Here is a 26,259-nt window from a genome sequence, read left to right as displayed (position 1 = left end):
ACCGGGATCTACCACAGTAAAGTAAAAAACTTTCACCTTATAAAAGTCACCTTTTGACAAATTGACAGTAAAATTGGTTTTGTTAAACTTTTCAAAAACACCATATAATACATATAAGGGTTCTTCTTAGGTATTACTGTAAATTATAATATTATCAACATAAATTCCAACATCTGACAGATTGTTAACAATTCATTTTGCGAAAGTCTGTCACAATCTAACCGAACCATCATATTTAGGAATCAATACACGAGGTGAAGATTAATCACTTTTACTGAGTTTTACAATTATCATTCTCCAGCATATAAGCCAGGTGGTTAGAGCGCTCGACTCGTAATCTTAGGGTCGCGGATTCGAATTTCCGTCACGCCAAACATGCTCGCCCTTTCGTTCGTGTAATCATTATAATGCGACGCTCAATCCCACTATTCGTTGGTAAAAGAGTAGCCAAAGAGTTGGCGGTGGGTGGTGATGATAATCTCCCTTCTCTCTAGTCTTAAATTAGGGACGGTTAGGGCAGATATCTTTCGTGTAGCTCTGCGCAAAATCCAAAAACAAACTAATTAACTTTACGCATTTTATTAGCCTTTATTGGATTCACACATTATGGATATTGTTTCACAGAAGAAGCATCACTTACATCACCATCATGAACAGTAATGTTAGTTTGACTAGGAACGTCTGGAAATATACACTCATATTCAATCAATAAACTAGCAAGTTTATTTTTCTTTTCAGGAGGCAAGTTCTCGAGTTTTGCATCAAAATTTCCAGAAGTATTCAGTTTGGTGTTGCATTCATCTCCAATATTTTCATATTTACGGGAGTCTTAGTCAAAAGACTGTCTTCAATATCAGGAGAATATTCAACAGCTAAAATGTTTTCAGATGCATCTCGGATGTGATAAGGCTTCACCATATTGATATGACATAAATGAGTTGCCTTCCGACGATCATGCGTTTTTGCAACATAGTCTGTCTCATTGACTTTCTCAGTAACCTCATAAGGACCATTGTACCTAGCTTTAAATGGATGTACCATAGTGGGTAACAATACTAAGATCATGTCACCAGGACAAAAGTTACGCTCTTAAGCCTTGTGGTCATAAATGTTCTTCATTCTAGCTTGGGATGACTTCAAATTTTCTCGAGCTAATTCATAAGCATCTAACGGTCTGGATCTAAACTTGGAAACGTAATCCAGTAAGTGCATTTATGAGTCATATTCGGCCATTGTTCCGTCAGCAACTTCAAAGGGACGTTCAATGAATGGCCAAACACCAACTTGAACGTGTCAAACCCTAACGACTCCTTAACCTATTTCATTCATCCCAACCCTCCTCATTATTCAGACAGTAAGTCCACATCATATTTTTTAAGTTAGAATGGAATCTCTCAGAGCAACTTGCGATACGAGATGGTACGCACTAGATTTGATCTGTTTAGCACTGAGCTGGTAAACAACCAGTTGGAACAACCCAAACATAAAATTTGATCCCTGATCAGACTTAATTTCTTTTAGTAAGCCAATTAAAGTAAATAAATCAATCAAAGTTTTGGAAAGTTTTTGCTTAAATATTTCTTAAGGGAATAGCTCCAGGGAATCGAGCGGATGCGTTCTTGATAGTGAACAAACTCTGGTCCCCTGATCGGGTTTTTGGTAAAGGATTAACACAGTTAATACTCACGTAATTGGATGGTTCTTAAAAAGTTGGGATAGACTTCAAAAGAGCAATGGACTTTTTCTGGTAAGGTTTTCTCGACTAACTGACATGTATGAGAAGTTTTTTACAAAACCAAGAAACATCTTGCCTAACTTTTGGCCTAAAAATGTCTCATAATTTTGTCACACGTCGTGTTGTCTTTTAAATTACCTCCAATGAGATGGTTTTGGGCCACTTTCAATATATCAGAACGATATATTTTTGAAATAACAATTTGTTAAATAACATAACAAATCTTTAAAGTCTGGCTCGGCATGGCCAAGCGTGTTAAGGCGTGCGACTCGTAATCCGAGGGTCGCGGTCTCGCGCCCGCGTCGCGCCAAACATGCTCGCCCTCCCAGCTGTGGGGGCGTTATAATGTGACGGTCAATCCCACTATTTGTTGGTAAAAGAGTAACCCAAGAGTTGGCGGTGGGTGGTGATGACTAGTTGCCTTCCATCTAGTCTTACACTGTAAATTAGAGACCGCTAGCACAGATAGCCCTCGAGTAGCTTTGTGCGAAATTCCAAAACAAACAATCTTTGAAGTTGGTACATTTGGTGGTCTCTATTTTCTAATGAGCTCGCCATTTTTGCAAAAGTAGCCATTTGGAAATTTCCTCAGTTTATTTTTGGTAGTATATATTTAAATAATGAAGACATCTGCAGATCCATTTCATGTTCATCGATCACTTGGATTCTAGCAAACGGAACTTCACCAGGCGAACCAGATATCCCAGATACCTCACTGTCACTCACTAATGGATTGTCAGTAGAACGATTATTCGCAAGATCTGTTTCAGATCAAAAAAGTCTGATAAATCTTTATTGTTATCTTCTGAATTCGCGGCTATTATCTTTTATTGGCTGAGGTTCTTAGCCTGAGCTCGAGTTTATCTTGCTTTAATCATATGCAAATATTATTTTTGTTATTTTGATATGTGTATGATCAGTAGTTCCTAAATGTAACTAAGCTTACCTGATGCTTTGTTGTAGGTGTCTTCGAAACTGCATTAGATTTCTTTATTCATTCCTCCAGGAGTTCCAGATAGTCATTATCCAGCAAAGCCGTAAACTGCTGCTCCCACTACTTTATTTACTCTACATTTATATAGATTGTTTATAATTTACTTTAATCAGTCATATTTAAATTTTACCTATTATAACAATGTCCTAAGTTGATTCATTAATAACTGTGCCTGGTGGTTAGGGTGTTGACACAAAATTTGTAGGTTTTGGGTTCAAATCCTGGTTATAATGAACATGCTCACCCTTTCAGCTGTGGAGCATTATATTGTGATGGTCAATCCTCCTATTCATTAGTAAAAGAGTAGCCCAAGAGTTAATGGTGGGTAATGTTAATTAGCCAGCTGCCTTCTTTCTAATTTATCACTTATAAATTAGGGATGATAGCTCTTCTGTAGCTTTACATGGAGTTTCAAACAAACCCAATCATTAATAATTGTTTACTCTTCATAACGTGGTATCATAAAAGGTGCAAGAACAAAGCTTTTAGTAATAAAAATCAATAACAGGGAAGGAAAAATCATGTGAGAAACATAATATTCTCAAGTGGTGATAGTTTCTTAGCAAAAATATAAACATACTTTGGGATAGGCAGAAAAATTATAGGTTATATGAGGGGCAAGATCAAATATAGTTATTTAAAACTTAAAGTTTCCATGTGCCTTTGATGAAAGATAGAAGAACTCATGCTGGAAAGGTTTAATTTTTAATTCAGTGTTTCCCTCAGTTTATAAATTAAGTAGTTTGTTTAAAAATGTATTTGAATAAAGCATGCTGAAAAATTATATTTTATAATTTTCATGCAGGATGAAAAAAATATTGAAGCACCAGTAGCAGGACCTGCCTTGAAAAAACCTGATACAGAGGAGGACTTGAAATCAAGGAGGGAGGAGGAATTAAAAACATTACAATCTGAACTTGATGACCTCTCCCACCAATTAGAGCAACTTGAACTTCAAATGAAACAATACAATGCATCTTTACAACAGGTTTTTCTTTTTCATTCAAAATTATTTATTATCATTCTATGTATTGCTCCAATGAAAACTTTGGTCCTATAATTCACAAATTTTAGAGCAGCCCTTTGAGAATACAATAAACATATTGTAAAGGAATAGCTTTGAAAACCAACAAATATACTTTTAATTGTGAATGGATGTTACTAATTTTTACTTGACATTTTATGATCTATGTGTCATTGAGTGTCAGATGATTAGAAATTACAAACACTTCAAGTGATCAAAAAATACTTTCAACCCTTTTGCAAAGGGTGCCTGTTTAAATCCCTTTCTATGTTATGTCATTGAGCTACATTCAAAATATATTTAAACTTTTTTTATCAATGTATGTCAATGAAATTAACATTATATATAATATGTATTATAATTCCAAGAGTTTTGTTATCTGTTTTAATTCTTTACACTTGAAAAAAGCTTTTAAAAAAATACTTAAATTTCAGTTTTGTTATTACGTGACCCACAAGCTGTGAAACATATCAACTTTTGCACACACTGTTTTGAACTAGATAACCTCAGTCCATTAAATGCATGTCTAGGCAATAAGTGCATTTACTACTGCCCTGTTGGGATGTATGTTCCAAAGTTCTTTGACTGAGTTCTGTTGAAACTACAAATAAATGTTTCCAACCCTTGACAGTTATCATGCTTATCTTCTATATCAGGGATTCCCAACCTTTTGGCACTCGCGACATGAAAATGTAATTGATGAAATAAAATTAATGTAATCCCAAGCTACTTCTAACAAAGCTACGCGACTCCCCTGCCAAGGTTTTGCGACCCCCTGGGGTGTTGCAACCCACCGGTTGGGAACCCCTGTTCTATATTATTCCTAGAGCTTTAGAATTCATATGTAGTTATGTGACACACATGTATATTGTAATTAGAAAGAACTAATTTTACATTTATAATCCAACAACACTTATTTTGAAATCGACACTCAGTTCCTGTCATTGGGTAGATGTGGTTGCTGGTAGTATTGTTAGTTGCTTTGTACATGATAACATTTATGACTGTGTTTCACCTAAATATAAGTAGAGACAGTTAAATTGCATTTAGATTTTATTTTTATATCATAGTTAATTGTGTTATTTATGTTTTAAAATCTATAGTTAAAAGATTTAAGCATTTAAATTTATCTCAGACTTGTCCCAGTTCTCAATGCTTATACTCTTGCACAGTGTGAGTTGAGTTTGCCAAAGGCTTATGTGTCTCTCCTGAAGATATTGTAATATGTCCCAAGGGCATCATCAACTACTGTTGAGATTAATAAATGGTAAAACACTGGAAAGAGAAATAAAACATTAAATAACAAGTATATATGTTAAAAATAAAACCTAAAATTACAAATATCTTCAACAGATCTTTCAAGATATTCTGTAAGAAAGTAAATGCTATGTACATTTTTCTCTTTTTTAATTTTAAACAATTCATTGCACTGTATGTATAGATAATTAAAAATGAAATATAAACATTTGCTTTAAAAATTTTTTTGAATTCATTTAGGAGATTCTAGAGGTTATACAAAAAAACTCAAAACTGTAAAATGAAAATCATATTCTACTCAAATTATTCAATCTGAGTGCAATAATTTCAATAAATAACATCTTTAGTGGAAAGACTTAATTAAAATCATTTCATTCTTTGTATACAAAATACTTGTAATCTTTTACAAAATTCTATCAGAAACCTCAGAGTTATCTTATGTGTCATTAAGCTCATATAATTCCCAAGTCAGGTTCCTGCAAATTTTCAGAAAGGTGTTGCAGAATGGTTAATCTAAGAGTGGCGAAGTATTGGTGAATTAAAAACAATCTGATATTATGAAACAAAATAGTTTTCCAATTTGAGATTCTTTGCAAATTAATCAGAAGTTAAGTGTTCCATTGCATCCAGTGTGAATATTCTGGCAAAAAATAGTTGATTATTATTTTTCAAATGTGTTACACAATACATTCTTAGAATATGTTTATAAACTATTTCAAATAACTGGTAATCTTTATTTTTATGTTTTGTGCAGTTTTGTGTGGCACTTTTGTACAAAGGTTTGTAAAGTAACATGAAAGGAACTTTAGAATGGAAACAAACTATGAATATTTCTGTAAAGTATCAAGAGTATTTTCAATTAGTAAAATGTGTCCTTGTTAAGCTTAGAATTAAAAATTTGGTAGACATAACCAAATAGTTTAGCTCAAAAATATAAAACTGGAAAGGTATTGTACAGTTGTACTTCAGGTTAAGTCAATAATTCCTGCATCAACACAGTAATGCCAAGCCATTCTAAGTTATTATTTAGTTGGATTTAGCTAATAATTCTCTAAACTTGCCATGAGAAATAACATCCTGTTGATAATCTAGGATGTTTCTGGAATTTGAATGGTGGTTTAAATTTTTGTTTGCTTTGTTTTGGAGACTTTCAAATATATTTTTAATCGTATTCTGTTTTGCTATGTAACAAGTGTATTGAAACTAGACAATTAACATGCATTTGTTTTATATGTATAAACATTTAATTGTACAATCTAATTACATTTTATTAAGTCATAATGGCTTATTTCAGAAGAATATTGAATTCATAAAGGTAGTTTATTAATTATGCTTATTGTTTCTGTAGACAATGCAGGTGGTAACTGTATAGATTAAGACTACTTGTCATTTTACCACTGTCTACATGTACATTGTTTTCCAACAAGTTTCTGAACGTAACTAGTTACCAGTCATAAACCTCAAACTATTGCATGTTTCTAAAATGAAATAATCATTTTGACAGAATAATTTGAGATAATTAATTTTTTTACCTAGATTGGTAAACAAATTCTCTCTGAAGAAACCAAAAAAAGAGCTAGAGGAAACATATAAACTGAGGAAGAGAACTTTTGACCTCCTTCCTGATGCGGATAATAACCTTAAAAAGCTACAGGAGGTAGTGGAAACCAGTGGTCAACGACTTGTGGCATTGGCAGGACAGTGGGAGAAACATCGTGCACCTCTCATTGAACAGTACCGCCATATGAAGGAATTAAGTTCTCAGCGACTTGTAAGATGTTTTTCAAAATAGTTGGAAGGAAGACAAACTTTTGCATTATGAAAATTTTATTCTCAAAGCTTAAAGCTTTATTTATACATATTTTGGATTCCAGATACTGTTTAACCTTGTTGTGCACTGCAGGGTCAAGGTGCTCCAGTTGTGACCTTTTTGAGTTACATTCAAAATATAATTAAACAACTTTATTATTAATGTATTTCAAAACACTTGGTATTGAAATGTAAATTATAATTTAAATTGCAATATTATTTAAGTTTTAATATCATAATTCCTAAAAGAAATATTAAAAATTCTCACTCTTCACCTCTTTGTCATGTAATGTGTTGGCAACATATATTATCGATATTTTATTTCTAACCTTATGTATGAACTTCTATGTGCTCAACTAATTAAAAATATTTATTATAGATACTGACAACCCAGAATATGATATTAAAACCTCCAATCTTTTTTTTTATCTGAAATATAGAAAACAAAACATAAAGTCTATATGACATGCCTCTACCATGCCATTCTGCCTTTCAAAAAATGACAGTAATTCTCTATGACACTGCTATTAGATTATTTATAACTAACAGAAAGAGCAGTTTTATTTAAGAGATTCCTTATAGGGTTTTTTTTTTGCTTTATTTTTTAGCCATTATGATAGTTAGTTGTTTGCTACAATCTGCAGCCATTCTAGAAGAAAAAGAAAAATATTGATCTTGTTTCTTATTTTTAATTTTTTTTCCAATCTATACCTTGACAATTTCACTGTAATTAATGACAGGATAGAGAAAGTAAGAGATAAAATGTACATTTTTTTAACATTTGCCACATTTCTTTCCATTTCTCTATTTTGAAATGTACTCCTGTAAATTACTCATTGTCATATGATACTCAAGATATGACTAGGTTTGGATAAATTACAATATGACTGTTTGTATGTGTTTGTGAATATTAGTTTCTGTTACTTATGTGGAAACTTTTGCTATCTGTAACACACACACACACACACACACATACAAATAGTTTGCACAACTTCTTGTTTTGAAATCAAGTGAACATTCATGATGTTACTATCATGATAAATATCAGCTGAAATTTCTTTCCAACTCTGAGAACTTATGGTTGCAGTAAAGAAAAAAATGTATAACAGCTTGTTACCCACATTATATCTGCTATATCCACTGCCAGTTAGGTCTTGCAGATAATTTCTAGGTTCATCAGGGTGGTTGAGATATGACAGACATAGTGGTTGAGATGCTGTTTACATTGTAAAATTACATAACAGTAGCTGTTATGCACTGAATGAGATTACGTTGGTGATGTGCAATTTTTACAGTTGTATTTGTCCCCCACTGGTACAGGAGTAAGTCTATGGATTTACAATGCTAAAATCAGGGGTTTGATTCCCCTTGGTGGACTCGGCAGATAGCCCACTGTGGCTTTGCAATAAGAAAACACACACACATACAATTGTATTACAAATAAAATTAAGAAAGGATCAATAACGAAATTATAAATGAAGAAGCTGTGAAGAAATTTTCTGGTTAATGTTTGGAAAGTTACCTGATTTACCAAAGGTTTCTTGAACTTGAAATAAACCTGAAGTGAAAGCACAAGTGCATACTTATAATTAGGCTTAACATTTTAAAATAAGAACTAATTCTTAAATGATCTCATGACACTGCTCCTAAGAAAGTGAGGAATGGCTTTCACACACTTACGTCTGATGTGAGTTAAATGTTATTTATAGAGTGAAACACAAAGGAAATTAGAAGAAATCAAGTCTGAGAGAGAAAATGAAAGATTGTGCTGATGAAGCTAGAAGCAAAGAAGACCTTTACAAGCAACTAGTATGTCAGTGATAGTTAATTTTGGTATTTTATCTACTTGTAAGGTGTTTTTTAAAAACTTTCTGTGTGTTACATAAAAATAGCATATAAATAAACTTCATAGTTTCTTATAAAATTCTCAGATCCTGATAAAGTATGTAAAGATTATTGAAAACTGATTACACTATGTAACACAAATGTTGTTCCTGGATAGTATGTGTTATTTCTTAATTGCTTATGTTGTAAAAGTACAGAAAATGGCCATTATTCCCTTCAAACTTTGCTTTTGTGACCTGGATGATGAGATTTAGAAACTAACCTATTTTTTTCTGTAAAACTGGGCAAATTTGCACATTTTCATTTACATAAGGTCTGAATAAAACAACATATGAATCAAGCTTTACATGTATTTATACTAAAGTTATACAAAAACGAACAAAATGTTTAGAAGTGACTTGCAACTTGCACACTTTCATCTAACAAATTCCACTCCTTGATCCTAGATGTCAAAAGCTCAGCATTCGACTTTGTTAGATGAAGATATCTGACTAAGTCATTGAGGTCTCTTTGATTGGGGTAGTATGGGTTTCTCTCACTAGCTGCACCTCTGAAATTGTAACCTGGATCTTCAACGTCTACCTCCTCTTCCGATTTGCTGCTTCCTTCTGCAGATGGCTGCTTTATCTCTTGCAGTGTGCACAGTGTGTGTAGCTCAGGGCGGTGTGGAACTGGGGCGATGGATGATGGAAGGTCCGGATACATGATAGCAGCTGCATTCTTGCCAGCCTAACATTTGGAAGGGTCCACCAGGCAGGAGTAGCAATTGCTTGAGTGGTCAGTGGGTTCACGTCAAATTCTTGGAATAGCGAACTTCATGGCTCTTGTTTCCCCTCTGTATCATCCTGCAAAAGAGCAAAATAAAATTGTTATTATGAAGAATAAATTTATTTATCCACAACTAATGTGTAAGAGGTTCATGGGAAATATTTTATATGTGATATTTTTTCTATACTACTGTAAATTAAAAAAATAAATTTAAAGATATATAAATTTTGAAAGGTCTCATATTTGTATAATATAAAATCTTACTATTCAAGCAAGCAAAAATTGTCTATCTTACCTTCTAGAGTTTTTTTTTGCAGTGCTCGCAGATAAAATGAGGTACCCAGGATTTGTCTTGATTCCTGATAGGTATGCCTTGTAGGCTTTACACAGATGCTGTCACATAGTACTTTTTCACTCTTGTCTTGATAAATTGGCCACATACATAGCAGAATGCATCTGGAGAATGCTTGCAGCTTCTTGATGCCATCTCTGATAAAATCAGATAGGTCTATGTGTTCACTTAGGCAGCTAGAACTAAAGTGAAGTGGTGAGTGGTGAGCCCCCTGTATATATATTACTATGGAAAGTTCTAAAAAATTTTAAAAGGTTCTTGAAAATTCTTGTAAGTTTGAGAAAATTCTCTATCAGCTACTCAGCACTGAATCTATCTGGAATGTTCTGGAAAATGGGTAAATTTGAAAATTTCATTATCCAGATCACAAAAACAAAGTTTGAAAAGAAAAATAGGTATTTTCCATTTACTTTAGGCATAAGCAATTGGGAAATAACACTTTCTGCCCAGGAACAATCTTGTTATAGAACAAAATAAAATTAATGTTAGGTATTTGCTTTGTAACTTCTAAATATTAATTAAATAAATACTCTGTAAAGATTTCTGGTTAACTTTGTCAAACAATTCCAAAAAGAAATGGAAGCTTGTATTAAAATACAAGTATATGCAATTCCTTTTATAGCTGAAGGATTAGTGGGATTTGCTAATCTTATTAATTCTAGACTCATTAATCAATTGCATTGAAGTAATTAGTTATTTTTACATGGCACTATTTCTATTTGTAGCTTCATTTTTGAAGATATTTTTGAATAACCATTCATTCTATCTAATAGACATTTTCTGGTACAACAATTTAGGATTGAATATTTTTTTATTGTTATGTAATTCTTGTGTTTTTTTGTGTTTCATTATTATTATTATTATTATTACCTGGGTGTCTGTATTGGTTCAATAAGTAAATATGACCATAAACAGAAACTAAACTCTGTAGGGAGCTGCTGGTTTTGTAGATTGATTAAAGTATTTTTTTACAGTAAATCTATTTTATTTGAAATATCTATAAATATTTTGAAAGATGTATATAAAACATGCTTTGATAATACTACAGTTAGATAATTTTTAATGATAATTATTAGTTATCAAGTGTCTGTATATTGTCAATAACAATTTTAAATTTAGTAATTTATTTTGCAAGAGGATTTGCTTGCTTTGCATAACAAGCTTTCAGTCTTGTATTCAATATTAGAATATTACATTATCATCACAAATGTGTAAGTGTTGTAATTTGTGTTAAATTTCTTACGGATTGTTTTACTTCATGTTATATTAAAAGTACAAACATTGTACGAATTAATATTTTCAATTTACATCAGTGTTTTAGTTATTTTATTCTTTACATGAAATATTACATATTCTATTCTTGATTTTGTTACTGTTTCTATAACTGTATTGGTTTTGTTTTAGAACTAAGAATTTTATCTCCCATATTCCAAGGTTTTTTCATATGCAATTTGTGACTGGTTTTCAGTGGTATTTACTGTTTACTCACTAATTTCACTTTTTATGGTAGACAAGCAGATGGAATTGTTGCCCTTTTATTTAACTTTCTTCCTTCCCTTAACTCAAATAGACCTTTTGATTATCATCATAAATATAATGAAATAAAAATTAATATTCTTTAGTGAACATAATACTTCAACTCATTTTTATCAACTGAAATTCACAAACTTTTGCATTTATTAAAATTGGGTAGGAAGTTTTTCTAAAATTCTTTTTTCTACAGTTAGCAGAATATGAAAGATTAGCTAAAGATGTGAATAGGTCAGCGTACACCCGCCGAATTATTGAAATTCTAGCCAACATCAAAAAACAGAGAGAAGAAATTGATAAGGTGATTTCAAGTTTATTTTACATTATTCACTTTAACATCATATAACTTAAGTACCATTAAATAATTATTTAGACATTTCCAAATAACAACTAGAGTTAATTGTTGTTTTTAAGATTTCACTGTTAAATTAATTAAAATGTAAATAAAATCTGTAGTTGAAACAAATTACAGAAATTTTTATTATTTTGAGAAAACGTATTCAGTCTCAATATGCCTGTACAGTTAATGTGCTAAAATGTGCCATTTCGATAATATTTTAATTTTGTTAAATTATATATTGACATATTGTATTTAATGACAAGAATTATAAAAAAAACGTAAAAGATGCCATGTATCAAAATATTCATATTCTTGGGTGGAACTTGACTGCACTAATGTTATTGTTTCTAGAGCAAAAAAATTAAAAATTATGATGCATTATTCACCTTCTCTCACAAAATTGCCCTCTGTATGCAAACATTTTCTATACGCATGTCTCAAGCCTTCTGCTCTTCCCTATTGAAATTGAAAGATTTCAATGTGTGTCTCATGCAAATAATTGTCACTTCACCAGTAGGTGCATGATATGCTCACATGATGCATGTGACCCCCCTCTATACTCCTTTACCAGACTATCACTTCTCATTTGGCACTGCTTCTTGTTTGCTCAACAGTTCACATTTGGCTTAAGTTTCTTTATTCAGACAGTTTAGGTTCTTCACTTTAAAATTTTATCAGTTGTTTTTAATCACATTAATCTTTTTGTGTTGTTTGTAAGAAAACTAAAGATCAAAGCCCAGTTATAAATTTATCTCACCTCATCTGCTTCATTTACCTTTTTCAGTTTACCATGGAGTCTTTTCTCAATCTGAGGTGGGCATTTTCTCCAGGTTTATCTGCATACCTATATCAATTCAGTCGCATTCTTATCATTAGTTTGTCCATCTTGGGGTGGTTTATCAAATTAGAGCCTTAACATTCAGGCTTGCTTCAGCTCCTTATGATTTTCTGTGAGGTAGTCTGGGCAGTTGCCCAACATCTTCATGTTCTGGGGTTGAGTTTCTTGGACAACTCACTTCTTCTTGCTCACTCTGAACTGGAATTGGCTGCTCAAGTAGGCTGGTTAATCAGAATTGAAAAATCCTTCTTCAGACCTACTTGATATCATCCATATGGGGAGACCTTTTTTTGATGGTCACATCAGTTGGGCCCAGCTTTCTCCTTTAATATATTGTTCTATGGAATTGTTAGTTTGCCACAACCTATCAGTTCCATCATTTATTGCTCTCAAGATTCTATTGCTTTTGGATATGTGATCTTCAATAGTATATTATCACCTGACTTTCTCAGTCATACTCACATGAGATTTCTTCAGTAGGCTCAATGATCAAAGGAACTTTGCACAGAATCCTTTATCTGCTCCAATTACCCTTTCTCTTAAACAGCAAAACAAAAAGCTATTTATTTATCAATGTTCTCAAACTTCTAGCTGTACATCAGGCATTGAATCACTTCATTGTTCATGCTCAGCATTGTCTGGTAATGGTTCATTCTAATAATTCTTACAGTAGTGGCACATATCAGTCACCAAGGGGGCACTGTGTTGAAAGACCTAGGTTTTTGGTTGTTGGATCTATTATGTTGGGCCTGCAAACAATGCATTCATCTCATTGCATGTCATTTGCCAGGTGGTTTCAATCTTGTTAAGGGTCAACTTTCCCATCCTGACCAGATGTATCTGATGGATTGGTTCTTAAATCCCCTTGTTTTCATGGAGCTTTGCAGTCTTATGGTTTCTCCCTATGTAGAGGCATTTGCTGTGAGCCTCAGTCACAAGTTGTGTCTCTTTTGGTTGCTGGTCCCCTCATCATCAGGCTCTGGTAGTTAATGTCTTCAGTTAAGATTGATCCAATAAATATCTCTGTTTACTTTCCTATCCAATTACTTTATTGTGCTATCTCTCTCATCAGTAGTACTTCTTGTCAGGCCCCTTTGATTACTATTTAATGACCACCTCAATCATTTCCATGATTACAGCACCTGCTACTCTCCTCTTCTATTGTCCCCTCCTTTCTTTGTCAACCTCAGTCACTGGTCCTACCTTCCACATTTCATGTTTTGCATCTTCCTGTCTGGCCTTTGTCTAGTCCTGGGCAAAGAAATTTGGTATCTTCCATTGAGTTGCTTTCCTTTCAGCTGGTTCCAAAGTTGGTCTACAACTCGGGGACTTTTTTGCTGGTATTTCTACCTCACTTTACCTCCTTATGAACCACCTTCTTGTTCCATGTTTCACTTTCTCTTAAAACATATTTCTTTCTCCTTTTAGTCTGTGAATTGATGGTCAGATTTATTTGTAATTGATGTTTCTTGTTCTTTATCACCTTACCTATCTTCTCCTTTAAAAGGCAGCACTGAACAGGAACAGCTAATTTTGTGAGAGGAGGTGAGTACCTATTGAAAATACATTTTCAGTATAGCCAAATTATAACTTTAACCATTTTGTGTATGAATACTTTTGTATTTGAATACTTTTAGTGAACCTTTTAGTTATTAATATGATTCTAGACAAGAAGGATGGATGAATTATTGTTGAGACTGGGTTGGACATAGCCTATTTTGTTAGTATTAAGTCTGCAGTTTTAAGGGTACAGGGTTTGAGATTTGATGTCCTTTGAGCTGTGGGTTCATTATGAATAGGACAGTCAATCCCATTATTCTGTTCTGGGAGTCAGATAAATCATTTGTAGTGACAGGTGGTTCCAACAAGCTGTGGTCAGTAATTCAAATCTAGGAATTTCTATATCTATCCTAAGGGGTGAGGATCTCTGACTTAGCCATTTAACCTATGTAGGCACAAGATGTCAATAATGTTGAAAATTCATACAGACAGGATATCAATTTTCCTTTAAAATGAGCTTAAAACATCTTAAAATAGAATAGGGAGAAATTTCAAAAACTTAGCCTATCCTAAACAACTTTGGTAAAGAAGTGTAATTAAGATTCTTCAGTAAAGATAAAACACTAGAAGAGATAGATCAATAGAAATAAGAAAGAAAATGTTTTAGAAAAATAGCTTCTGTAAGTATATAGAATTGGAAAGTTCAGCATAAAAATACTTGTTTGTTGTTTTGGGATCAATTACGAAATTCAAAGGATTCAAATTAAGTCTATATAAGAAAAAATATTAAAATGTCCATAATTTGTAAACAAATAGTACTTACAGTTTCAATAATTCTTTGTGCAGTTTACTTCTGCCAGGAAGTTTTGAGTATTTATAAATTAATCTGAGCATTTGTAATTGAGTCTCCATTCATCTCAGAAGTTTACATATGATATAAGAACCTATAAGTGAAAGCAAAGAATAATACAGTAAGATGTCAACAAAATAGGTGTAGAACTTAGGTCGTAGGCTTTAAATAAAAAAATATCAATACTATTCCTATCTCCTTATTTTCATATCTACATTTTTTAACATTGTTATTAGATTATTAGCAGGTAAATGTGCTATAAATAAATAACTTATTTCTACCTCTATAGGCTAGACTCAGATAAATAAATTAAACACAAACATATGTATTTTGTTAGGAATAAGATGTTGAAAAAGGCTTAACATCTGTATACTGTTTTAATATTCACAATTTTTGTGGATTGAGATACTACAAAATTTCAGTATTTTATACTGAGGTAGTTTAGTGGGCAGTTTTTCTACCAAGTTGGGCACTACATTGAAATAAGAATTTGAGAAAGTATGTAACAGATATGAACTTAAACTGATACAGTTGTATTCTAAAAAAAATATTGGCCAAATAAGAGCATTAGCAATCTAAATGAAAATCTACAAAGCATTGGACTTGTTAGACATTGGCATTAGTTTTCCATTACTAATGCAATATTTTCAAGTGAGAAATGATGGATCTGCTAATAACTACAGAGTTGTTTAGGAAATAAGAAAAGTGATTCTGATTTGGATAATTTTACTGAATCCTTCTAGTACATGTGCGAGTAAAATAATGAGACTAGATAAAGTTGGTAAAATTGAAAATCTTTGTTATTCAACATAAAAGAAAATATGATGTATGTATTTATGCAAAAATACAGTTGCTTATACTAGGCTGGCTTAATCCCATGGCTTTGTTTTTCATGCAGTTAATCTCTTTTAGAATTAAACATTGATCTTGATTTAAGACTTTATTCAACAATCTCCATTTAGAATTACCTCAAAAAAGTGTCTGAATTCAAGAGTTAAACTCACTTTTTTTTGTCCAGTCAACAGTGTCACCTCATTACCTTTATTCTATCACAGTTGGCCATTTAGACAATGTAAGCTTGGTTACCAAAAAAATATAAAAGTGCTTATTCTTTCAACCTGAATGATGTGTGTTACAGCAGCATTCTCGTAGGCTGAATAGATATTAACTGCTATATAAGACAAAGAAACAAAGCAACTATAATAAGGCAGTTTTAATGACTTTGCATACTATGTGTTGCTACCATTACAGCATGGAAACTGAATACTTTTTAAAAAGATTTAAATTCTGATATCACTAAAGCTGGTACAAAACATAATATGCCTGCATATCACATCATTATACATTTTTCTTTAATACTTAACATGTTTGTTTATAAAAATATATTTTCTTAGTGAAAACAGAATTACTGAAGGAGTAGTTGTTTCAGAAAAGGAATGAAAAATCATTTGTCTCACAATATTGTATGAAAAAAATGCAAGTTCATGTTTGTTCTTATTCATACAGTTTATGATTACTGAAAACCTTTGGCTTCATTTCTGTATAGCATAATATTTGAACTTCATTTTATGTTACTTTTTTATATTATTATTATTATTATGATATTTTAAACGAAGTTTAGAACTAAAAAAATATGCACTGGTGATTCTGTTGTTTTTTTCTTTCCTTTGATTATTATAAAATATATAGGTTTTGATTGACACCAAAGCCATTCAGAAAGAAATTAATCAACTTTCTGGTAAACTTGATCGAACCTTTACAGTTACTGATGAATTAATCTTCAGAGTAAGTTCTAAGAAAAGATTTTGTTTGTGCTGTAGTGTACAATTTGCTTCTTTTTTATTTTTTTATACTGCTCTATTTAAATTCCAAAACGTGGGCTTCTAGCTTTGCATATGCTTTATGGTTTTAAGATTTTTTACCAGAATGTTTCTGCTTTTAAATTTACTAGCAAAAATAGGAAGGTACTATGTTTTTAGTTTATAAAAACATTTATTCAGAATATACACTGTTGCATAGTTTATTTTATAATCTGTATGTATCATTTTATTATTGCTATTTTTAAACAATATTTTAGTTTTATCTTTTTGAAATGCATAATTTCAACATGGATCTTAAAAATGTGAATTTTTAAAGATAATTTTACAAGTATAATTGATCAAGGATATTGTCATCAGTATTGGTCTGAGTGTAAGTGTTTGGACAATATGACTGGCACATTGATTGTTATTTCTCACTTTTTATAAATTATTAGAATTTTGTCATTGTCTTATAAAATTAAATAATTACTTAAATTTTTCTCAGTTTGGGGGTACATTTCTTGGTTTCTACATTGCACTAAGACCACTAAATAACTGTTGAACTAAGTGATGAAAATATTTCACTTTGAGGAAACTAGTAACACACTTTTTAAGTTCTGTTTTCAAAACATTCAACAATCTTAAATCTCTGATCATAGGTATTAACTCATGATTTTGAGCTGCATAAAACTTTTCAGCTATGGACAAATCTTTAAAATTTCTACACTTGAGTCATTTTAAAAGTAAAAAATTTGTCAAGCAATTTATGTTAATACAACTTTACGTATCTCCATAAAAATACTGAGTTCTTTGGAGAAAGGAGATGACATTTTTTTTTGCAAAGCCAGCAGTAATTCTAAGTGAGAAATGGGTTATCACATTAGAAATAAGTAGTGAAAACTTGCACAAATGTGAGAGTAGGTCTTGTATTTTCCAAAATTCATTTATGAAGTTTTATTTTCTCTCTAATTCTATGAATAGCAATAGATAGGATATAGCTTCTTTCTTTATTAACATGTGGTCTCTGTTACAGGATGCAAAGAAAGATGAAGCTGTTAGAAAAGCATACAAGTATCTTGCAGCTCTTCATGACGTATATTTTTTTTGTGGTTTGCCTTTACTTGTGTTATGGTCACATTTCATGTGTAATTTACACACACACACACACACACATATTATAACCATAATTTTTTAAGCCAAAACAAAATATGTTGCATTTTTTAAAAAAGATCCTAGAATACAAGCTACATTTTATAATCCCACATTGTAGCTTGTACCCTAGGATCTTTTTTGAAAAATGCAGGGTATTTTGTTTAATTTTTTAAATTTTAATGTGTTTTGTTTTGGCTTAAAAATTATGGTTATAATATAATTAATCATAGATTAAAATTTGCTGTTTTTAACACAGCCCTTACTCATAATTTTGTTAGTTATTTAACTTGGTTTAAATGAACTTTCATTTCACTAATAAATATATATACATATATGGATACAAGTAGCAGAGTTGTCTGTCTGATGCTACATGTTTGAGTTTGGCCGTCTTTTTAAATTTACCACTTTAAAGCTGTAAATGTGGGCTAAAGATAATCAAGGAATTTGGTGGTGAAATATGTGTAGCCAAGAACAAATGAAGCTAATTAATATAGAACAGATACCTTCATATAAGTGATATGTGTATTATAGATTATGTTAATGGAAGGTGGTATTCTCAGCCCCCATGTATAATAGATTTAGAATATATAATGTGTATAGATATAAAGGACAATGCTAACATTTTAGTTGCAGACAGTTAGATGTTCATTGCTGCTACTCTATATCTTTTTTTTTCTTTTTTGCAGATTAAATTTACAGCACATATATTGATTGAAACTGTTAAGTGTAGATGTGTAATATATTGTTTGAATTTTTTTTTTGTAATTATGTATTTGAATGTTGATTGTATTTGTCCTTGAGCTCTTTTATGTGTAAGGTTTTTCAAAGTATTTATGTATTAAAAAGGTAGTTGTTTATATCTAAGCTTTCGAAATGGTATTATTGTGTTTATTATTATTATTATTAATAGTATGTTAAAAATATATAATACACTACTGGAATGAGCAGTAAGTTTCTTAAGAGGTACTTGTATTTAATATATACAGTATCATAATTCATGGAAAATCATATGAGATAAAAAGAAACATTAGGTTTTGAATCTTTTTATGAATATTTAGGTACAATATTTTTTTATAAAGTTAGCAGTGACTTCATAAAGACTTATCAAATATATTCAATAAGATTTAAATTCATTATTTTTATGCTATTTGACCAAAGTTAAAAGCTGTTATATTGGAGTCTAATAAATTCAGAATGGTTTTGAAAAACTTTTGTAACATTCTTTGAAAAATTATAAATTTGAAATGGTAGTTTATTCTAAAATGGAGCTAAGCATAGTTGTATAGTTTGTGTGCTAAAATTGTTAATCTTGGTACCCATGGTTTGAGGTTGTGGATGTACTATAAGTGATAATGAAATTTCACTATTTAGTTAGAGAAAAGTAACTCAAGAATTGATGACTGATACTGTTGACTAGCTATCCTCTAGTTTATTAGTTCAAAATTAGTGACAGCTTTATAAGTTTGTACATAGGATGTAAAGTAATATGAGAAAAAAACATGATCACCTGTATGTTTAACTTGAGAAATGGGATTTTTAATGTTTATGGTGATAGTAATTTTATTTTAATAACTGTTTTGATTTCTTTCATGTAGAACTGTAGCTCGCTAATTCAAACAGTGGAAGAAACTGGCACTATTGTTCGAGAAATCAGAGATCTGGAAGATCAGGTATGTGTTGTTTCAAGTATTTTGGTATTTATATGTGGCAGTTAAAAGTGGACTTTCATCCTATTATTACTAATACTTTTGAGATCAATAAAGCCTTTACCAATTGTTTTTGGTTTTTAAAAGCTCATAACTTAAAAGTGAGTGGTATAAATCATTACAGTGCCTATCAAAAGTGTGCTTAAGTCAAACTATTTTTTATAATGCAATTATTTTTAATAATGTTTCCAGTTGCTACATTATACTGTAGAAAATACCATTTTTTCTATTTTATGTGAGAACTGATGTTGCAATTTCTTTCATGAAATATTGTTTTCGAGTTATTCATTGCTCTTTTTTTTCACTATTGCAGTAGTATATACATACACACAAAAGTGTTAAGTTGAACAGAAAAAACATAGTAATTTAGTTGGAATCATTAGTTTTTGGATATGTTAGTTGTATATTCAAACTGAAAGTGGTAGTTTCAACACTGATGTATCCTATGAATTTAAAACTTGTGTAAATTTGTTGTTACGATGTAAAATGAGAAATATCTATAAAGCTTTTATTATTGCTCAAAGAAGACAAACAGAATGTTGGTGGGGTTAATGTTTAGTGCATAAAATCAGTTTTGTTTTTGCTATAATTTTCTCATTGTATAGAAGGAATATTATAAGAGTACGAGGATTTAAAGTAGAAATGAGCATTCCTGTAAGGAACTTTTGAAATATAATTCTTTTTGGCATTGAATGTCTTAGGTACATGTGTAATAATAAATATTTTAATTTATTTAGGTGCAGATGATTAAGTGAAAGATAAAAAAACAACAAATATTTTAGCATTTTTGTTCTTTAGAACTGTTAAATACAAGTTTATTTTATACAAGATATGTTTTATTTATTGAGCACATAAAACTTAGGCCTTAAGTAAAGTGAACTTATGCTAGGAACAAAAGTTGTTGTGTGTGTTCCTTTGGTATTTTGATAAGAATGATAAACTGTTATTCTCAAGGTTCTTTATCACCATTGACATACAGAGCTGAAGCTAATTTGTCAAACATGCATGTTTTCAGATTATAGTTGAGAAGTTATGAAAGTTGTTGTAGTAATTAAAACTACTTATTTATTTCTACAAATAATACAATTATTACATATTTGACTGATTTGAAGACATCATTTTAAAAAGTTCCACCACACTCTGAAAACCATTACGAAATTTATAGTACACTATTAAAAACTCATAGTTGTCCAGTTTTTAGTATTATAAGAAAATAATTATTATTGAATAGAAATAGGCTATCCATCTGGTTATTGTTCTAATATAAATTTTATTTGTACACTATCTGTTAAAGTTAGTGATATGTTGTGAACTGGACATTTTAACAGCTAAAACTTCATTAACCTTATTGCTGTGTGTATCCTTTAGTGTGCATGGCACATTTTAGTGGCTTACATTTAAAATCTTATCTACTTTTGTCTATGTTATACTAATTAGCATTGAACAAAATCTTAGCTAATAACCAGCATTTTAATGGTGTTTAAGTGTTAAGTTCTTAATTTTGAAAGGCAGTGTTTAAAAAAAATTCTTAATTTCCCAGAGTCTGACACACAACATTTTATTTTGACATGTCCTCTTCTCTGTTTTATCTAACACTCCTCCAATAAGAGTGAAATTAAACATAAATTACTAAATACAAAATTGTTACTGCTCAGACAAAACATAATTTTTGTTGCTTCAGTTTTGTTTAGTTACAGAATTATCACATAGCAAATCAGACCCTTATTGTCACACCCACCTATCACATGTATAATATTGTTTACCGACTGGAGAATTGTCAATTTCACTGTTAGTACAAGGTTTGTTCCCACGGATAATAATAATATGGCACGAGGCATGCATGAGAACAATTTGGAGTAGCTGGTGGGTAATGCAATTCAATAGTTTCAAAAGCAAATGTACTTAATGTTGGCTTGAAATTTATTTTCTCATGTCATTTTTACAACGGTTTGAGAGTTGTTTTTCTCAGAGTACAGTATTATGCAGTATTTGATGATAGAATTTAGTTATATTTTACAGTTAGCATTTTAATGACTCTTAAATCAACCTTTTTAAAGCCATTTGCTAATTCTTTTATTAAGAGTAATCTAGTAACTACACTGTTTGGTGGCTTAAAAGTGTAAGGTAAGATTGTATACACTTAAGTAACATAGAAATATAAATAACTAAGTGCATAAGTGCAAATAACCCAACTTGTTATTTAAAGTCTAATTTTTTTCATATGAAATAATTTTCTTTTCTATTTGGTATTTTAAAAATAAATCCTTCCTATTATTTCTCTATAGATTGAACAAGAGAGTCAGAAGAAAGTAGCTGACAATTTGGAACGTATTACAGCAGATTACAAACAGATGAAACAGGAGAATTCCTCTCTTATGACTCAGCTAAAAGTTTAACTTCATAATAAATAATGTGAACATCATTTTACTTGTAGCTGTCAGAACATTACAAAGTACTACTAACTGATTTTTGGAAGAAGTAAAAGCATTAATTGTTTTCAGTTTGTTTGTTTTTTGTCACCTTGATTAAAATTCATTTAGTAACAGCAAAAAATGCTAAAGAAAATTTCTTGCATTTTAAGAAATTTTAAAATTTATGACTTTTTTCTGTAATATTGGTATAAAAATGTTGTCGGAATTAGAAATTCCCTCATATTTACATTAAAAATACTACTTGCTAAAGTAGCATTGCAGATTTATCTTTGAAAAAGTAGATAGTGTTGACTATAATCATGTCCCATTACTGATGTTAATTCCAAATACTAACCAAATGATGTAAGTCTCAAATGTAAAGATCTTTTAAATTAAAAACATAAATATGTGTGCACAATCTGATGTTATTTATTTATTTATCAGTTATTTATCGTTAAAATGTGTATAAGGAGCTTAAAATGGGATCACTGATTTAACATTCAATGTTGTATTTTATTAGTATATGCACAGTATTATCAGTAAATTAATAATCTGTAAGTTAATTTACCACATTTGCTCATATTTAACAATGCTCTATAATGTTTTCTTGGAAATATGCTTTTTTGTATAAAATGTAAATTTTCATTTGAATTCTTAGTCATGTGTGATTAGTTATTCTTCATAATTATATCTGTCCATTCTAACTTTTAAAAAAATAATAAAGTATTTAATTTTGACTATGAATTAGTAATAAATACTATATAAACATTGTTTTTCATTCTTTTCAAAGCAGAATTTTTCACCTCTTTCAAGTGATGATCCATTTACGTTTAATAACAAGAATGGTTCAACTTAATTTGATTTTATATTAAGGGACAAAAAAAAACAATTTGGGACACTGTTTATCTAATCACACTATTATATGCCGTACTGTTCTGTTTAACCTTGTATTATAAAATAAACATTTAAAAAGAACCTGTATTAAACTTTTGTGCTTATTCTTCAATTTATATTATTAATTTACTTACAAATTTCCTAACAAAAGCACTTGTGTGCAAATACTTGCCTGCAACTGTATTACATGAATGAAACATGAAACTTTAAACTGTTTAGCTAATATAGTGCTTCTCAATCTTTTGCTTTACTTATTTTTGAGATGTGCAAGTTTTATTTTTTAAAATATTATAATCAAGTATTGAAAACTGCATTGAGTAATGGTCTGAAGTTCAGAAGTCTCATTTTTTTTTCATAGTTTAAATTCAGTATTTACATATATTGCCAAACCAGGTTAATAAAACGTCTTTCTGGTATAGTATTGAGTAATTTTTTTTTCGAATTTCTTTTATCTCAATAGCTGACCTCCCTTTAGTTTGTCACTTCAAAATTAGGCATGACTACAGTAAATATACCTCAGGTAGTTTTATGTAAAAATCAAACAATTTTTATTTCAAAAACCAGTTTACTTAATGGTAGCTTCAAATTTATAATTCCAATTTCCTCATTATATTATTTTTACAACAGTTTGACAGTTTATAATTATAGTATAATGTAGTCTTTGATAATAAAATATATTTACTACCTTCTCAAGATTCATATAAAATATAATAATTGTATTACTAACACAAAATCACATTTATTATATGCTTTTTATCAGGTACCATATGATTCATTCCTTTGGGGGGGGGTGCAATGTAACTACAATTGTTTACTACCTTATAAAAGTAAATGTGAGAAAAAAACAACTAAAGCAGCATTTGTTAATATAATCACAGGAATTTCAATGGATGTGTTAAAAGTCAAAACAAAATGTACATTTTTTAATATATTATACATCAATAGATATGTAAAACTGTAAATGATTGGTACACAACATTCAAGATGCAAAATCTTGAGATTCACATCCATCATAGGTATCCCAATAAAAATAAATGCTTAAAATTTACCATTAAGAAATACTAAAACATTTACACTTTACATTATTGAAACACAATTGGATTGTATCTACATGTTCACAAAGCTGAGCTAAAATTTGATCATGTTAATTTCTGAAATTCTTCGTGGTGGTTTTGAAATATAAGTGTGAAAGGTGTTATTTGGAACTAAAACTGGTTGCTAAAATCTATTTCAATCAAGTAAGTTGGGTCATAATAAAAGCTTTGGGTTTTAAGAAGGATATATGTTATATGATGAATTGAACATAAAGTGGATACTGAGTACTTTTTTCTTACTGATAAACATCATTTTTCAAATTAAGATGAAATAACAGTACAGAAAATATATCTTGTAAAAGCATAAAAATTTTATGGATTACTCTGCAAAATTAATACAGTTGGTCTAAAACCATTTGACCATTTTAGGTACAGCCATGGTAGTTAGCAGGTATTTGAATTTATGATAATTTTCATAGTAATATTACATGGTATACTTCTGTATAAATTTAAAAATAAAATATTCAGTGATGCTTGTAATAGATTTATCATTATGTGTGAACACCTATACTTGTTTCAGTATAGCTTACTTTGTTGCAAGTAATGTATATTCTTGGCTGTGGATTGTGCAAGTCTTGACTGTTCTTGAAATTTGTAGAAGATGATATTTGTTTTACCAAAATACACTAAAATGTTGAAATTTCAAGAAACAATGCTGAGTCCTATAAAAATAGCTATTCAAGAGACGGAAAAATTATTAGTGGAACGTTACAGTCAGTGTGCAATAAGCATCAGAAACTACAGGGTGTTTGGAAAGTCACTGTGCACTTATATATTTATTAACAGACATGTTTCAATATAGAATACAGGAGGTAAATATGAATGATAATTATAAACAATGTTGCAAGTGACCCCCATTGGCACCAATACAAGCCTGGATCCTTCTTATTTTGTTTCTAAACACCTATCAGTTGCTGGCTTCAAATAGACTGAATAAAATATGATTACAAAACTGGACAGTGACTTTTCAAACACCCTGTATAACTGTGATTAATATCTATTAATCAGAAAACTACAGACTTGTACCAGGAACGTTTGTAGATTTTGAACGTTAGAAACTATTTAACTTCAGTGAATTAACTTTTGGCATTAGTAGTTCTATGAGGACATTAAATAACTTCACTGAAAAAAGTCAGCTTGTAAGGGTGTGAGGCCAAACAAGCTAGCTAACGAGCTTGGCAAGGTGTGACAGTATCAACTCAAAATTAATTTGCTGCTCCTGGAACTAGATAAATAAAAAACTCAGCATAGTTTGTAGAACTCTTGCATATAAACCATCGTTTTTAATAACTATTATTATAATCTGTGTTGTTGGTTTTGTTTTTTGTATATTAAAATATATTTGTGTTAAAAATGAAAATTGTGTGTATCAATCTTGTTGGCAAATATGATAAATTTGACACATATGAACATTTAATTAACTGCCAAACTTAAAATTACTGTTATTTGAAATGGTAATACATAACAATAAATCAGAGACCCATCTGAAATAAATTATAATACGTAACATGCTAAAAAATTTAAATTTTTTTCCTATTACTTATTAGTACTTTTCCTATTGAATCATGTTGAAATATTTAAAAAAATCTTTTATACTTGTTTATAACGACACTGCAATGATGTAAAAGTGTGGAAATACTTATTACAAGTAATAAAGCTTGCAACAATATTTTGTGTTACCAAGTTGTTCAGAAAAAATGTTTACATGGAATGTATGTACTGAAGAATTAGAATGTTGGTGATGGAAAACTGTATTAAAGTTTCTTTACCCAGATATCATATCTAAGATACTAGTGGCCCAATAAAGTGATTGTTAGATTTCTCAGACATAATAATCATGAAGAAACAGGCCTAAAATTACGTAAGTAAATTGTTAATTATTTATATGCATTACTTTAGTTGTTATATTTATTTACTCATAAAATGTGAAACTTAAAAATAATTTTATTCATTGTACATGTACAGTTGAAACAGCAGAACGTACATAAACAACCTAAAGAAATAATATATGTGATCAATTGTAACCTAAGATTCAGTTAATATTGACTCTCTTCTTACTGACTGGAACTTTTAATTCGTTTTTTTTTTTTTTTAATTGGAAGTGCAAATCTTTTCAATCATATGTAGTTTACCCAGCTCATTCCAATGATGGAATACTGTGTTTTTATTACTAATTTCCTTTTGTAAACTTTATACTTGTTTTTCCAATTAAAAATACTTATACTCATTGATGCAGTAATGATGTAGCAATATTGCATACTGTTATGTATTTCACTAAATTGTACCGTGCGTTACCGGGCTGTGCTTTGCCGTTTGCGTTGTTAGGGAAGCTGAGGCAGTCAGCCAATAGCAGTCCAATCT

The 26,259-nt window shown here is 30.4% G+C and overlaps 1 protein-coding gene across 1 annotated transcript; it reads left to right on the top strand.

Annotated features, from left to right (window-relative positions):
• The first annotated feature begins 1,416 nt into the window (after positions 1-1,416).
• Positions 1,417-25,258, top strand: LOC143227436 (coiled-coil domain-containing protein 22 homolog). Its single transcript, XM_076458883.1, is given in 11 exon segments — positions 1,417-1,455; positions 3,535-3,717; positions 5,107-5,123; positions 6,547-6,781; positions 8,529-8,563; positions 8,565-8,628; positions 11,508-11,615; positions 16,532-16,627; positions 17,675-17,734; positions 19,389-19,463; positions 21,785-25,258. Coding segments are annotated over 11 exon segments (1,023 nt in total). The 3' UTR covers positions 21,896-25,258.
• The last annotated feature ends 1,001 nt before the right edge of the window (positions 25,259-26,259 follow it).

Source organism: Tachypleus tridentatus, chromosome 9, assembly GCF_004210375.1.
Source record: "Tachypleus tridentatus isolate NWPU-2018 chromosome 9, ASM421037v1, whole genome shotgun sequence".
NCBI classification, from domain to species: Eukaryota; Metazoa; Arthropoda; class Merostomata; order Xiphosura; family Limulidae; genus Tachypleus; species Tachypleus tridentatus.
The sequence above is the reverse complement of the archived record's forward strand: the minus strand, read 5'-3'. Positions and strand labels throughout refer to the sequence as shown.